The 15,480-nt window shown below is 42.5% G+C and overlaps 1 protein-coding gene across 5 annotated transcripts in view; it reads left to right on the top strand.

The window, feature by feature from the left end:
* The window catches only part of IFT43 (intraflagellar transport 43), an 89,330-nt gene that overhangs the window by 735 nt on the left and 73,115 nt on the right, over nucleotides 1-15,480 (top strand). The window contains exons 1-2 of one of the 5 annotated variants that reach the window (XM_076003853.1): nucleotides 7-112; nucleotides 5,554-5,646. The exons of 1 other annotated variant lie outside the window; for it this stretch is intronic. In XM_076003853.1, coding sequence (XP_075859968.1) covers nucleotides 5,563-5,646 — 84 coding nt within the window. In that variant the 5' untranslated portion in view covers nucleotides 7-112; nucleotides 5,554-5,562. Of the gene's footprint in view, nucleotides 1-6; nucleotides 113-2,487; nucleotides 2,599-5,553; nucleotides 5,647-15,480 lie in introns of those variants that run through there. 3 more of the 5 variants (XM_076003850.1, XM_076003852.1, XM_076003854.1) reach the window with 3 other exon arrangements.

Below are 15,480 nucleotides of genomic sequence, written 5' to 3'. Positions count from 1 at the left end.
GGCTCCTGGCGGCTGACCGGAGGGATGTCCACTGCCTCCCAGGAGAGTGGTGGATCGTTTTGCAGTTGAGGGAACCGAGGCACAGAGATATTTTCAAAAGGCCACACTGCTTGTGAGTGGTGGAGGGGATATTTAACACGGGCTGCCTAGTTTGGGTAGGCATTATTTTCATTTGCATAACCAATGAGGAAACCTAGGTGCAACAACTTTAAAAGTAGGCTAGGCCCGGTGGCTCACATCTTTAATCCCAGCCCTTTGGGAGGCCAAAGAGGCAGGAGGATCTCTTGAGGCCAGGAGTTTGAGGCCAGGAGTTTGAGACCTGCCTGAGCAACATAGGAGACCCCAGTCTCCATTAAAAAAATAAGAATAATTACCTGGGCCTGGCGGCACATTCCTGTAGTCCCAGCTACTCTAGAGGCTGAGGCAGGAGGATTGCTCAAGCCCAGGAATTCGAGCTATGATTGTGCCACTGGGATATACTGCCTCTGAAAATTGAGGAATAGTTTGATGTTTACTATATGCCAGACACTGTTCTAGGCTCTGTGGATATATCGGTGAACAAAACAAACAAAACACTTGCCCGCATGGAGCTTATATTTTAGGAGCAGGGATGGGACAGTGGGAGAAGCAATCAACCAAATAAATATGTAAATTATGTAAAAGATGTAAATTATGATAAAAGATAAGTGCCATGGCAGAAAATCAAGCAGAGAAGGAGGATGGGGAGTGCCTAGGTTGGTCGATGTTGCAGTTTAAAATAGGGCGACCAGGGAAGGCCTTGTTGAGCCCTTGGAGCAAACACTTGCAAGATGGAGGGGAAATTATTAAAGTTCTACCCTTCTGGATCCCACTTTTACCAAATCAGAGTCTCCAAAGAGGGGGCTCTGCCACCCATATTTTTTTTTTAACAAACCTCACACATGATTCAGATGCTCAGCAAGTTTTGGAAGCCACTATTCCAGGGGTTCTCTGTGCCCAAGATGAGGGCCATTCACGTTTTGTTTTCAGGAAGTTGGGGAAGAAGTGGGGTGGTGGTCTAGAAACTGACTATAAGGTGGTGGTGGCATGGTGTCAGCTTACGAGAAATGGAGAAATCCAAAATCCATCTAGTACCAAGGAAGAAGGGAACAAGGGATTCATTGGAGCCTATATTTCATCTGTCTTGGATTTTTGGCAATGAATGTCTCTTCAGATTAAAATCTGACAGAATATTCTCACTGAGAAGCAGAGTTGGTGAGTAGAGGATTTTAGAGGTAATCTCTAAGGGTAGTTCCAAGGGAGGAAACTGATATCCAGAGGGCTCACCCTGGCTACACAGGTGGTTATCCACAGAGCTAGGATGAGAACTCAATTCTTCTGACATCTTGGCCTGTACTCTTGCTATCACAAGGCATGCTAGTGCACAGTCCTACCCAGTAAATGTGTAGAATAAATGCTTGAACTGAGTAATTTACTGGAATTTACTGGATATCTTACAAATGCTTGCAATCTGGTTTTAGGGGTGCTACTCCCACTTCCAAGTCCTTGATTTTGACCCATGGCCATCCAGGCCTTATCCCAAGCATAATATGGAGGGGGGTATTGTTCACTCTTAGGGCTATGAGCCTATCTCCTGTGGGTCTCAGCCAACCAGTGCCAGGGACCGGGCCAGTTGTGTTGACTTGGGGATCTTACATGGGAAGTCGATGAAGATTCAACTCAACTGCCCCATTAGGCTGGGGATTTGTGAGACAGTTTTCTCTGCCACCCTTGGAGAATGGCTGACTCCCCTAATACCTGGTGTCACAAGGGCACCGGGCTCTGCTGCTTGGTCTTCAGGTGATTTTCCTCAGGCCACTCCTTTGCACCTCAATGTCCTCTATTGTTGTATAGAGATATTACTGCTACTCACTTTGTGGGGATGTAGGGATTTAATGAGATATCAGATATTTGTACTTTTGAAAGTTATTACTACTCAAGTATTTGATGGGTTGGTTCAACTTCTCTGTAAACTTCTTGAAGGCAAAGATTATGTATATTACATTTTCCATAATTCATCTACACTATTTGTTACACCTGACTCCCTGTGAACCTGTTTTCTCATCTGTCAAATATGAGGTATACCCCCCATATGTGCTAATAACTGTGATGGCCCCCTGTACATTGCAAAGAGCTGTACATTCATCTGCAAAATGGAAAGTAAATAAAAAAAAGAAAAAAAAAGAGCTGTACAAAAGGCAGGCACCAATATTATAATTACGATTGTTAGCGGTAGTGCTTTAAACTTCATTATTGATGTATTTTAAAAGAGCTCCAAAGCAGACAGTTCCTAAAAACGTCACTGTCCCACAGGAGCAGCCTTAGCAGGTTTTAATATCTAGAGGCTTCTTCAGGAAGTCAAGCAAGGGAGGTTTGGGAAAGATTTGGTTTAAGTTGGACGGTGGCACGCAGAATCCAGGAACTGTGCGGCGGACCCTTTAAATATTGGGGTGGAAGGGCGGAGCCGTCGTTAGGGACGCAGCTGGGCCGCTTGGTTCCCAGGAAGTGACGTTAGCAGGCAGCGGGATGGAGGATCTGCTGGAACTGGGCGAGGAGTGGCGCCGCGGCTCGGCTGCCTCCGTGAGGACCCACGCGGGGGGTTGGGGGCCAGGACTTGGCGGGTGGGGAGGAGCGACCTCTCCGGCTCCGACTTCCTGAGGCGCCTCAGGGCTGCGGGCCCCGAGCCGCGCCCGGTGAGGCCCGGGGGAGGCGGCTTCATCCGCCCCGCCTCTCGGCCGCAGTGGGCCCCGCCGCTGCTGGCGTGGGGTTTGCTTTCTTTAAAATCTTCAAAAAGTGGAAAACAGACCCGGTTCCCGCCGGCCTCTGGCACTGTTGGGAAAATTCCGAGCCTCTCTCGGCTTTCTGAAGCCCCAAGTGCGAACTCCCCCATAACAGACTGGTCTGAGGGTTACTGAAGGGGCCCTAGCCAGAGTGGCACTTGTACACGTCCTAGCAGTTTTTCCCTTGGAAACAATTCCAGAAGTTCATGTAAAAGCCGCACTGTTGTATATCTGGAAGGGACGTAGGCAGGGACGCTCTTTCTTCTCCGTAATCCCCACGGGAAGGTGGGTGGTTAAGTTTCATAGTTAAGGAAATCAAGACTCTGATTTAGAACGTGAGGAAGTGATTAGGTGCTCAGGCCTTGAGGTCAGATGGAGAATAAAGCTGTTGCGTGGGTTAAAAAACAAAGCAAAAAACCTTTCCCTCTGTTTCCTTATGCCTAGAATGGAGATGTAATTGATAATGAAATGAGATAATGCTTGGAAAGCATTTAACACAGTGCTTGGCATATGCTAAGTTACCAGAAGAGGTTAGGTACTGTTGCCTCTGAGGCTGTAGTTTAACTAAGGTTATAGTCAGTAAATAACAGCTTGATTCAAGACCCAAGTTCAATGTTTATCTTACTCATCACAACCCCATCAGGCTTTTTATCTTTAAAATTAATCAAGATCCCCAGTCACTAAAAGACTGGGCTGCAGGGCAAGTCTTTAGATTCTGCTGTTGAAATCGCTTAAGTGTTTTGAAGTGCCCTGGTAGCATTGGATGTCCTCCAGGTACTAGAGAGGAGTACCTCTCTGAAGGAGATATGAGAGCCAGTCGCAAATTATTCTGGAATGAAGCAGACTGCCTGATTGGCCGGGGAGAATATTAGGTCACCAGGCCTTTCCGATAGGTGAACTTTTTTAGTACCTGGGGGTATGAATGTAGTTGTTTATTCATTCATTCTTACAACAAATATTTATTGAGCCCCTACTGTGTATCGCGAATTGTCCTAGGTGCTGGAGATACAGCAGTGAACAAAACAAAGTTCCTGCCCTCAGGGGGTTATATTCTAGTGGAGGAATATAAACAATAAACAGACTACATTTAACAGACACAAAATCAAGTTATAAAGTAGTTTTTCTACCCTGTAGATTTATACAGGGTCTTTAAGAAATTTTAAACTTTAAAATTCTTAGCAACCATTAGAGAAATCATTTGTAAATAGCATTTAAAGACAAGATCATTTAACTTTTGTTTCAGCACAACCACTGTGTGCCACATTCAGATACACGACAATATAACAAATGGAAAAGGGCACCCACAGTGAAGGGATGGAATTGCCTGCCTTGGGAAGAAATTGAGCTGCTTATTATCAGAAAGATTGTTTCCATCATCCCTGAAACCTAAATGATTGGCATGACAATTTGAAGTTTAAACACTGCATGAGAGTTTTTATGAGCTCTGTAACCATTGGTGCAATCAGTCCTTAGAATATCTTAAGACAAATTTCAGCGTAGTGTGGTGGAAAGAACCCAGGATTTACTCTTAGATTTATGTCTGCCACTTAATCACCTTTCTGGGCCTTAGTTGTAAAATGGCATCAGTCCCTGTCCCCGTTATGAGAATCAAATGAAACCACATTAAGTGAGATCTAAAAAGTGCTCATATTAATGCTGGTTTTGAAACAAAGTAAAGCAAAACTATAAATATTTCAACACCCACTGGTCTGCCTAAATAAGTTTTGTTTATGTGCCGGAAAGCGTTTGAGATACAGAGCCTCCACCCTAGGAGGGCCTTGGGAAACACCTGCATATGGTTCATTTGATGACTAAGAATTTTGAAGTGCTCTGATTTCCGAAGATAACATCTCAAAATTCTTGTCATAGATTTCCCTAATGTCTGTAAAGGCAAATCTGATTAGTGTATATATCAAAGCAAATGCTATCTGTTTTTCTCTGGTGTCAGTTGTTATGGAATTTAGGAATTCTTTCCAAAAGCCTGTTTAATAACTATTTTCATGCTAAGCTACAGACTTCAAATTAGGCCTTCCTAAAATCCCATATAGGAACATGGGGGCCTTTACCCTTTTCTCTGATCCGTGGCATGAGGTCTCTGCCCATTCTAGAGGAATTTCCTTTCTTTTCTTTTCTTTTCTTTTCCTTTTTTTTTTTTTTTTTTTTAATACAGAGTCTCACTAAAGTGCCGTGGCATTAGCCTAGCTCACAGCAACCTCAAATTCTTGGGCTCAAGCAATCCTTCTGCTTCAGCCTCCCAAGTAGCTGGGACTACAGGCATGCACCACCATGCCTGGCTAATTTTTTCTATATATTTTTAGTTGTCCAGCTAGTTTCTTTATATTTTTAGTAGAGACGGGGCCTCACACTTGCTCAGGCTGGTCTTGAACTCCTGACCTCGAGTGATCTTCCCCCCTAAGCCTCCCAGAGTGGTTGGATCACAGGCATGAGCCACCACACCTGGCCTAGAGGAATTTCTAATCACATTTCTTTGGGTAGAAAAGTGATTTTGCTTTTGCAGTCTCTATGGCTGTTAAAAGAAAACCTTGTGATAATTAATCCATGCATTTACTCTTCTCCCATCAAATAGAAAAGGATTTTTTGAGTTTGGAGAGTTTTCTAAGAACATATCCAAGTTACTCAAATCCTTTTCTCCACCATATCATCATAAATCCAGTCTTTACTTACCTTCCCAGAATTGTCATCCTTATAGTGGCTTAAAGGATGGGTCAGCAGTGCCCTCTCTGTCTCCTTACAGGGGCCCAAGATGGGTCGCCGAGCTCAACAGGAGCCAGCTCAGGCCGAGAATCAGCTCAGTGGCAAGAATTCCTCTTTGACTCTGGCTGGAGAGGTGGGTGCTAAAAAAATAAATCTGAAGACATGCTTTTTAAAAGTGATTCCAAAGAGAGCAAGGATTAGGTATTCTATATTTCTTCTCTTGAATGCCAGCCCTTTCTTCTGTCTTGACATGGGAATTCCCTTCCTTGGCATTTGTCCTAGTAGCAGCAAATGAAGGAGGAAGTTTTTTCTTTGATGCTAGACTAGTTTCTTTGCATTTCTTTATATCTTAGTATAGAACTTTTTATGTTAGCTGAAGCCAGGGACTGGGAAGTGTCAAAACCCAGTAGAAATACAGGTTTTTATTTCTGCCGAATAAATGCCAGTGAGGCATGCTGGTGATATAAGGCTGGATGGATTATACAACTGGACATTTGCTCTTAGTGGCGACCTGCACTTTCTACAGTTTTCAGGCAGGAAGAGGACCATTTATTGGCCTTACTTTACTGGAAACTTTTCCGGGTGGCCTGGAGTTATGGGAAATTATCCATCTTCTTTGTAGAGGGTGGGTAATTTTGATGAGCAATGCTTTTCAATGCCAGGGAACTACTTTTGGCAGTTTACTCCGAGCACCTTTTTACCTTCCTCTGTCCATTTGAAAAAACTTTTCAAGAGTCAATTTCAGGGTCATCCCTCTGTTAGCTCTTTTCTAACTTTTCCAGGCTGACTTAGTACCTATCCCATAATATCTACTTCCGGTAATGCCTACTATAGAACATATCACATTATATGCTTATTGTCTTTTTACACGTCCCTCTGCCCCCCATACAGTGAGCTCCCAGACAGTAGGAAAACTGGCTTCTAGCTTGCTGGCCCGTAGTCATTTTACAGCAGATGAGGTGACCTACGCTGAGAAGCCTAATGGGCCAGGCAGGTGCATGAGCAAAATGTGCCGGGTACATGACACAGACACACTTCACTTACATATCAAATAGGTAGGAATATTCTCCATTTTCATAGAGAAAAAAAAAAGTCTACTTAATTGTGAAGGAGGTTATAGCCACCTATATTGATTAGATGAGTGATGACTTGATCAGGATTTGAAACCTTATGTGACCCCCATACTAAATCAGCTTCTAGGCTGGGGTCAGTGGGCATTGTTCACCTACCATCCCCTTCCCCTTGGCTCCCAGGTGAGAATCATTGCTGTGAGTACATAACTCCATAGTCACTCAGTGTGATGAACTTTTAGGGTTTCAGCTTTTCAAGAATACCTACTTACTTCAAGGCATTTGCATTTTTTTATTTTTTTTACTCTGGGCCTTACCATTTTTCTAGGAGAACGTGATGAAAAGTCATTCTGCTTCTCACCCAACTGGTGGTGCCTCTGAAAGCAAGACGCCGGTTAGGATACCAGAATTCTTTTTCTTTCTGGGCTAATTGAGGTTTGACGCAGTGTGGGCAGCCTCCCACGGGGCCAGATGCTCACTGTGCTGTGTGGGACTTTTTGGATGTTTCTTTCTAAAATTAGATACCAAGACTTGTGTGTGTGCCCATTTGCATTCCAATTCTGAGTGTATTACTTGATACATTTATTTTTGTCCTCTTGCTGACTACATTCTAGGATGAAGATATCCATGCTAACGTAAATACAGTACCTGGGAGCTGTCAGACATACTGGAGTTACTTTAGAGTTAAGTAGGAATTAGTTCAAGCAGATGGTTATTTTAAAGTGAGGTGGTGGAGTTGGAACTCTGGTGAAGGAAGCAGAAAGAACACAGGGCTTGGTGTCAGACGACCAGGGCCTGAGTCTGGGCTCTGCTAATTGCTTGGATCTTGAGCAAGTTCACTAATCTCTCTAATCCTCCATTTCATTATCTGTCAAATGGTGAGGATAATACCACCAGAATGATATGGGGGTTAACTGAGATATGCATTTAAAAGCATTTTAATGAACTGAAAAGCACTGTACAAGTGTTCATTCAGTAAATGAGTAAATGAATGTTTGGACAGTGCCTTGCTGCTTTTATTAAAGGGCAGCAAAGAAAGAGGATGTCAGCCAAGGACTTTCTTAGAACTGATTTGGAAGTCTCTTCAAGGGCTGCTATTCATTTATAGTAGGTTAGCTGGTAGTTTTCTGGAGCAGAGTTTTTGTGCTTTCCAGTTGCAGTGGACATTTCTTATGAAAGGTGTATAAGAGTGAAGACTTTAAGGCCGGGCGGGGTGGCTCACGCCTGTAATCCTAGCTCTCTGGGAGGCCGAGGCGGGCGGATTGCTCGAGGTCAGGAGTTTGAAACCAGCCTGAGCAAGAGTGAGACCCCGTCTCTACTATAAATAGAAAGAAATTAATTGGCCAATTAATATATATATACAAAAAATTAGCTGGGCATGGTGGCGAATGCCTGTAGTCCCAGCTACTTGGGAGGCTGAGGCAGGAGGATTGCTTGAGCCAGGAGTTTGAGGTTGCTGTGAGCTCGACTGACGCCACGGCACTCACTCTAGCCTGGGCAATAAAGTGAGACTCTGTCTCAAAAAAAAAAAAAAAAGAGTGAAGACTTTGGGGCATACAGGCCTGGGCTGAAATCCTGGCTATGTCACATATAAGCTCTTTGAATCTGAGCAAGTTACTTAATCTCTCTAAGCCTCATTTTCCTCATTGATGAAACAAGGATAATAATCCATCCATAATGGGGGTAGCTAGAAAGAAAAAATGATACCATAGGGGTAAAGTCCTTAACACCATCTGACACATAAGTGCTCAGTATGTTGCTAACCATTATTATTTCTCTAGGACTTGGGTGTCCTTTTTATTCTGCCTTAACCTTCTCTACTAAGGTTGGAAGCTGGTAATCTTTAGCTAAATTTAACCTACAGTCATGTTTTATTTGATCTGTAAAGAGTTAAATATTTTTAATTTGGTTAACATTTATAAATTGGGAAGCTTCACATGAAAATCCAGATTTGGAGTTTCTCTTTAAAATCAGAAGTCCAGACAGAAATGACTCCAGCACTTGAATCAAACAGCAGTGATTTTTTTTCTCACATAGCCAGGGATCCAATGGAAAGCAGAGCAGAGTGGGTACAGTCACTGGAGGATGTCCTGCATTGCTCTAGCCCCTCTGGCTTCCTGTTCTGCCATCTGGAGCTTGTGACTTTTGTTTTCATGGTTGCAAGATGGCTGGTCATTCCCTCCAGGGATAACATCTGCATTTTAGGCAGGAGGAGAGGGAATAGTTGAAGAGTTCAAGGTGCATGCCAATTAAGTGTGCCCCTTCTTATCAAGAAAACAGTAGCCAGAGACCTCAAAGTAATATTCTAGCTGCATTTCATTGGTCAGAACTAGGCCTTACAACTACTCTATGTTTCAAGGGAGTTTTTGACCGGGCACATTGCCACACCATAACATCTGGGTTTCTTGGTAAGGCAGGGGAGCAGAATGGCCACTGAGAAGGCAGTTCAAAACTGACAGGTCAATTTTAAAAAATAGAATTTACACAAAGGTTTTTTTTTTTCCTTCATAGCCCTGGATATGAAAGGAAAGAATTATTTTTAGAAACTTAAAAAAAAAAATCTACATTCCTCTCCAGTTTTTTAATTTGGAGTTCAGTGGAAACATCGTAGGCCCTGAGTTCAAGGATACCTGATTGAGTTGCTTGTGTGAACTGTCTTATAAATCTCTTCCTTCTTACAATGATCTCCACTTAGGACTTTCTGCCTGTAGGATACCTGTGGCTCACTCCAGGTAATTAAACTCTTTCTCTTGCTCTGAGAGAAAAAGAAGGGTCTCTTTATTTGCTTGGCCATTCTGTAGATTTCAAGTAAGAAATTTCAGAGACCTTACCTGTCTAATTTTAATGATTTACCAGAAAGGTGAACTCTGTGTCATTTTACTAGCTCAGAATTGACTCAAGTTGTGCCTACTTTTTTAGGGTTGTCTTAAATCAAATTAGGCAATGCATGTAAAGTACCTAGCACAGTGTCTGGCACACAGAAACCCCTCAAGAAATGGTAAGTACTAAGAAAGCTTATGACTGTACTTTTGTGGGGAGGGGAGTGCATGTACCTGTCGCAAATCAGGCTTGGATCACAGAAGCATAGTTCATTAGCAATTCAGGTTGGCATTACAGGTGTTGAGGATTTTGCTGGAAGATAGTTCTATTATGAGTATCTACATGTCTGCAATGTATAACTTTCTCCAAAGAGAGCAGATCTAAGAGTTAAACCAGATCTCTCTGCCTGAACCTTTACCTTCGCTTGATTCAAATGGTTGTTGTTCTTCAAGAGCAACCCGGACACTTTCTACTGTAAAGCTATTTAATACATTACACTGAGTATGGGCAAAAGTAATCTTTGGCATAGCCTCTCCAGGGCTAGCTTAATTTTGGATAAGCAATGCTCACTTGGGTCTAGACCCCTTTTTGGCTTAGCTTTTATTGTGTAGATTATCTTTTTAGTGATAATCGTCATCACTTACATTGGAACAGTTGCTAGCTATCTGTTAATTCATGCAGTATCCTAGTTGAGCCTCATGGTAGCTCTTGAAGTAGATACTCTTATTTTCTCATTGTGTCGGTGAGGACTTCAAGACTTTGAGAGATTGGGTAACTTATTCAGAGGCATTCAGCTAATTTCTGACTCTAGTCAAGTCTTTCTGACTGTAGCCAGGTGTTTAACCACTACCTAATCTCTCCTGCCTGCTAGACAGGTAAATGCATAGACCTCCCAGTAGAGAAGAGTGTGTTGAGGAGAGTGCAGAAATGTTTGGGATCCTTTTGGAGCAGGAGTAACTTCTCATTTGATCACCCTTATTCGTCCAGTTGTCTGGAGAAGTGTTGGAGTCACAGCTGTTCCCTTTCTCTCCCTTCATCCCCTCAGTGTTCCTCTGAGGACACAGAACTGAAAGTTAGCCAGATTCTCTTGCAGGAATCTGAGAAATGCTGCTGGGCTCATGTTCCCAAATTAGGCCAATTTCCTCATCCCCCAGCAGCCTCACTCAGCCGGAGCTCCCTTGGCACTTTGCATTACGTCTCTCGCCCTCCGCCTGTCCCCTGACTGGTCTGCCAGCCAGGCAGTTATTTTCAGCCCAATAGGGTTATCTGCTGACCCTTTTTGGTGACATTTTTCTTCTTTCTCACAAAAATAACTCTCCTGATTGGTCACATTTTCCAGGCTTTTTCATAGCCACTCTCCAATCGGCTGGATTGAATGATGCTTCTGATAACGTTGCCAAAGAGAGATGCGGAGAATTTGATATGGAGCTGTTCATAAGGAATGCGTTTTCCACACTTCATATTTATGTCATGCTTTGCATGCTTTGGTTTTGAACTCTCCCTTGGGGTGTGCAGATGTGCATCGCTGACCCATCCCTGGGGCCGGCTGCTGTGTGGGAGGGAAAGTTGTCCCAGGGTAGAGCCTGCACTTTGAAATCAGCAACTCAAGATTCTCCTCCAGCTCTGGCTCTGGCTTGGCGCATGAGCTTGGTGCCCCAGTACAATGTATCTTCTTGCTAGCTTCCTGGATTCCCAGTGTGAAAGCTGGTGCTTAAAGAACACTTTAAGATTCTCTTCCTCTCCTATGGGAAGGGTTAAATGAGAAGAGCTTAGCCCAGTGCACCATTAAGTCAGCTATTGTTGTCATTATCTATGTAATTTGGGAAGCAGAAAAGATTATCATTCTGTCTTTAATCCCAGCTCTGCAGATTATAAGGTGTCTATCCTTGGCAAGTTACTTAACTATTTCCAGCCTGTTTGCTCATCTGTTGGAGATAACAGTAGTATCTATCTCATGGAATTGTTGGAGGGTTAAATAAGAGAATGTATAAAGCTCTTATAGCAGTGCCCAACACATGCTATTAACTCTCATTATTTGTGTCACACGAGAATTGGGACATATTATCAGTTATCCTAAATTGCAGTTCTGTTCAAGATACAGGGATTTCATATTTCATAGAACTAGCCGACCCTTAGGGCAAAGAAACAGTTGGATGAGGAATCTTCTTGATAAGAATTCTTTGTGCCACTTGAGACCCATTTTATTTATCTCTTCCAGTAGCATTTCTGCCTATGCCACTGGCCTATTATTTGGCAACACCTTTCCATCTTCAAAACCCAGCCCTCAGCCTGGCAAGTTGGTGCACACCTGTAGTCCCAGCTACTTGGAAGGCCAAGGTAGGGAGATTTCTTGAGCCCCAGAGTTCAAGTCCAGCCTGGGCAATTTTTTTAGAGACTCTATTTATAGAAAATTGTAAAAACTAAAGTAAACAATCAGAAAACCCAACCCTCTTCCTAGAGGTTGGCAACATTTCCAGAGAATAATCTTTAATTAGTGACCTGAATCATTTTTTTGTTCTGGGGGCATGTGAGTAGAGAATGAGGAGGCAGGAATGACATTGGTGACCTCAGTTACCTTAGATAAAAGGTAACATTTACTCATTCATTCACTTATGAAACTTGATTGAGAACTTTATGTGTTCCAGGTATTGTGCTTGGAACTGAGAATACAGTGATAAACTAGACATGCTCTCCTGCCCTCTAGTATCTTGACCTAGGGTCCTGCAGAGAAGCAAATGTCAGGTGGAAGCAGACACAGAAAGATATGGGAGTCCCCACCTTGAGACTCTTTGTCCTTTTTAGGGACATCTGGAAAGGTTGTCCAGGAAGAAATTATGTTTGAGATAAGTAGAAGTTAACCAACAGAAGAGTGGAAAGAATATTCTAAGTAGAAGGATGAGCAGAAGTCACAGTCTAGAGGCAAGGGAGAGAACATGGCATGTTGGATTTGTTAGTGGATCAATTGACCACACAGTTGTTGAAATGGTGTTCATTGGTGACTTTGTGTTCCAAACCAGCCCCTTTGCCTTTTTTGACAAATGAACCATATGAGGCCAACAATTTTATATGACACTGAAATAAGCGGTAACATTAGGGGAGCTTGACAGTGAATTTTCAGTATTTTCTAGCCTTGTTTTTTATTGCTATATCTTCAATACAGCCACTACACTTTTCTGTCTGCATTTGTGTTTGCTGGTTAGGAAAATCTCTGAGGTTTGCAGGTTCTATTGTGATATTGGGATTTGGTTTGACTCCTTTTTAAAGTAAATAGACTTGGCTGTGTTCAGAAGTCTTTGTTTCATATGTGAAAATTTTCATAGTAATGATGCCTTTCCTTTAATAGGAATTGACTTCTATTTCAAGGTTCTCAGAACAAAAGACTCCTCAGAATCTATGGCTGTGAATAGCATTTTCTGATAGAAAAAAAAAAGAGAGAATTAGAGAAATGGTTTGAGCCACTGCCATCTCACCTGAATTTTGACAGTTGCCTCATAACTGGTCTCTCCTCTTAGATTTCCATCTTCCTGCCATTTAGGTAGAGTGGTCTGGTAAAAATGTGCATCAATCATTTCACATCCAAAACCTTTTAATAGACACCCATTGCACTTAAGGTAAAAAATATTCTAAGTCCTTACCTTGATCTTGTGTGATTTGGGCCTTCTCTTTGTCTTCAGCCTCATTTCATACCTGTGACCTTGTTGTTGTCATGCTGAGCCCTTTGCTTATGTATGTCCCTACTTATTCTGGTTCCCTAGAAGAGTTCCCTTGGATACTGTAGTTCCATAGAATAGAATGGAATCGAATAGAAGAGAATAGTTCCCTAGTGTAGAATATCCACCCCTACTCTTTGCTGGGTTAACTCCTACTTATCCTTTGGGTTCAGCTTGAATATCACTTCCTCAAAAAATACTACCCTCTCATTTAAATTAGGAACCATTATTATATTCTTTTGCAGTGGTGGTTTTTTTCCTTTTTCCTATCACTGCAACCACTGCTTGTAACCCTGTATTTGTGTAATTATTCAGTCCCGTCTCCCTCATTAATTGCAAGCTCCAGAAGTGCCTGTTCTGCTCCAAGCACTTTGTAGGTCCTTAGTACTGGCTAAATGACTGAGGAACAGATATAGGGATGATGCATCCAACCAGCAGAAGATGCCCAGGAGGCTTTGATGTGTGGGACTTGTGTGTGCCAGGCTCTGGGATGGAGCTAGAGATTTGGAAGTCCTTAGCTCTCTAAGAGTTTTAGAGTAAGAGAAGAAGGCTTCTGATGGAAGCTGAGAAACAGACAGAAGCTGAGGAACACTCATGTGTAGAAAACACACAGCCCAAGAATAGCTCACAAAAGGAAAATTAAAAAGAGTGTCCAGAGAAATGAGGAGAAAACCAGGCACCTGTGGTGTCCACAATGCAAGATAAGCAAGCATTAAAAAGTGAGGGGTCAGCAGTGTTTGCTGCTAAGAGGGTCCAGAAGGTGAGGCCCCAGCAGAGTCTAGTGGATTTAGCAAGGAGGGCCCCTGAAATTTCAGGGGAGCAGTCAGAGTGGGCTACATGCACCTGATACAGTACCACACACCGTGTGGGTTCTCAGTAAATATGTCTTGAAAGAATCCAGTGACTAGGTTATGGCATGTGTGCACTCTCTACCAAATGTGGAAGTCTTCCCTGTCTCCCTCCTGACATCTTGTTCTCTTTGGTACTCTCTTACTGAGCCTTCCTCTGTTTTTCCTCTGCTATTTCTCCTTTTCTTTCATCTTTTTCTGTTTTTTTCTCTTAACTAGTACTAACAAAGAACTCAATCCTCCATATTCCATTTTGCCCATCCATTCATATATATTTTTATTGACATATTTATAAGTAGAATTTTGTTCATTCATTCACTTCTGTGTCATACTTTTTAAATTTTTGTTTATTTTTATTTACTTGTTTATATTTGAGGCAGAGTTTTGCTCTGTCACCCAGGTTGGAATGCAGTGGCATGATCATAGCTCACTGTGACCTCGAATTCCTGAGCTGAAACAATCCTTCTGCTTCAGCGTCCTGAGTAGCTGGTGTGTGCCACTATACCTAGCTAATTTTTAAATTTTTTTTGTAGAGTCAGGGTCTCGAACTCCTGGCTTCAAGCAGTCTTTCTGCCTTGGCCTTCCAAACCTCTGGGATTTCAGGCATGATCCATTATGTCTGGCCTATCCTATACTTAATATGCACTTTCCAATACAAAAATGAAGAAGATAACTTCATATTCTACTTGGGGAGCCACACACTTAGACAAAAAATTATAATACTGAAGTAGTATCAGAAAATGGGGATGCAGAGGGAGCACCTCCCCCTGCCCGGGAGTTAAGGAAGGCTTCCTAAAAGAGGTGACTCTTGAGTTGGGTTGACATTAATAAGTAAGAATTTGCTAATGAGCAGGAGAGCAAAAGGCCATTTCTGGCAGTGGGCAAAGCTTATTCTCAGGCACACCATTGTACCATGACCTGGTGTTTTTAGGTCATGGTGAAACAATGTAATATTTGGGAACAATGGCCTGGCATTCTTCCACTGGCATTCCAAGTGGAGAAATCTGAGTTTATTTTGTATGTTGTAAGGAGCCCACAAAAATTTCAAAGCAGAAAATGACATTATTGACTTTGTTTTCTAGGAAGATAAATCTGGCAGTTACCTTGGGGGATAGGCTAGAGCAGGAGAGCTTGTTGGCAGGAAGAGCAGTAGGAGGCCGTTGGAGTGGTCCTTCTGAGAGATGACGAAGGCATGAAGCAAGGCAGTGTTCCCAGACTTCTGGCATTCCCCGTTTGTTTGTACAGTTTTTCATATCCACATACCACTCACATTGTTAACTTTGTTCTTTAAATCAACTCTGCTTTTATACTTAAATACATTTATTTTTAAAAAGAAACTCCATCTGTGAAATTATAGTTAGTGATAGTTATATTTTTGTAAGTACACATTAAAATACATGCATGACTATTTTTGAAAAGGTGCATTTCTGTACTACTTCCAGTCATCTTGCTTGTACCAGTGTTCTATGTACCTTACTTTGGGAGGCAATAAACTAAAGCCTGGCAGAGGGATGCAAAG

This window comes from Microcebus murinus, chromosome 6 (assembly GCF_040939455.1).
Source record: "Microcebus murinus isolate Inina chromosome 6, M.murinus_Inina_mat1.0, whole genome shotgun sequence".
NCBI classification, from domain to species: Eukaryota; Metazoa; Chordata; class Mammalia; order Primates; family Cheirogaleidae; genus Microcebus; species Microcebus murinus.
This window is presented reverse-complemented; position numbering and strand designations above follow the sequence as displayed.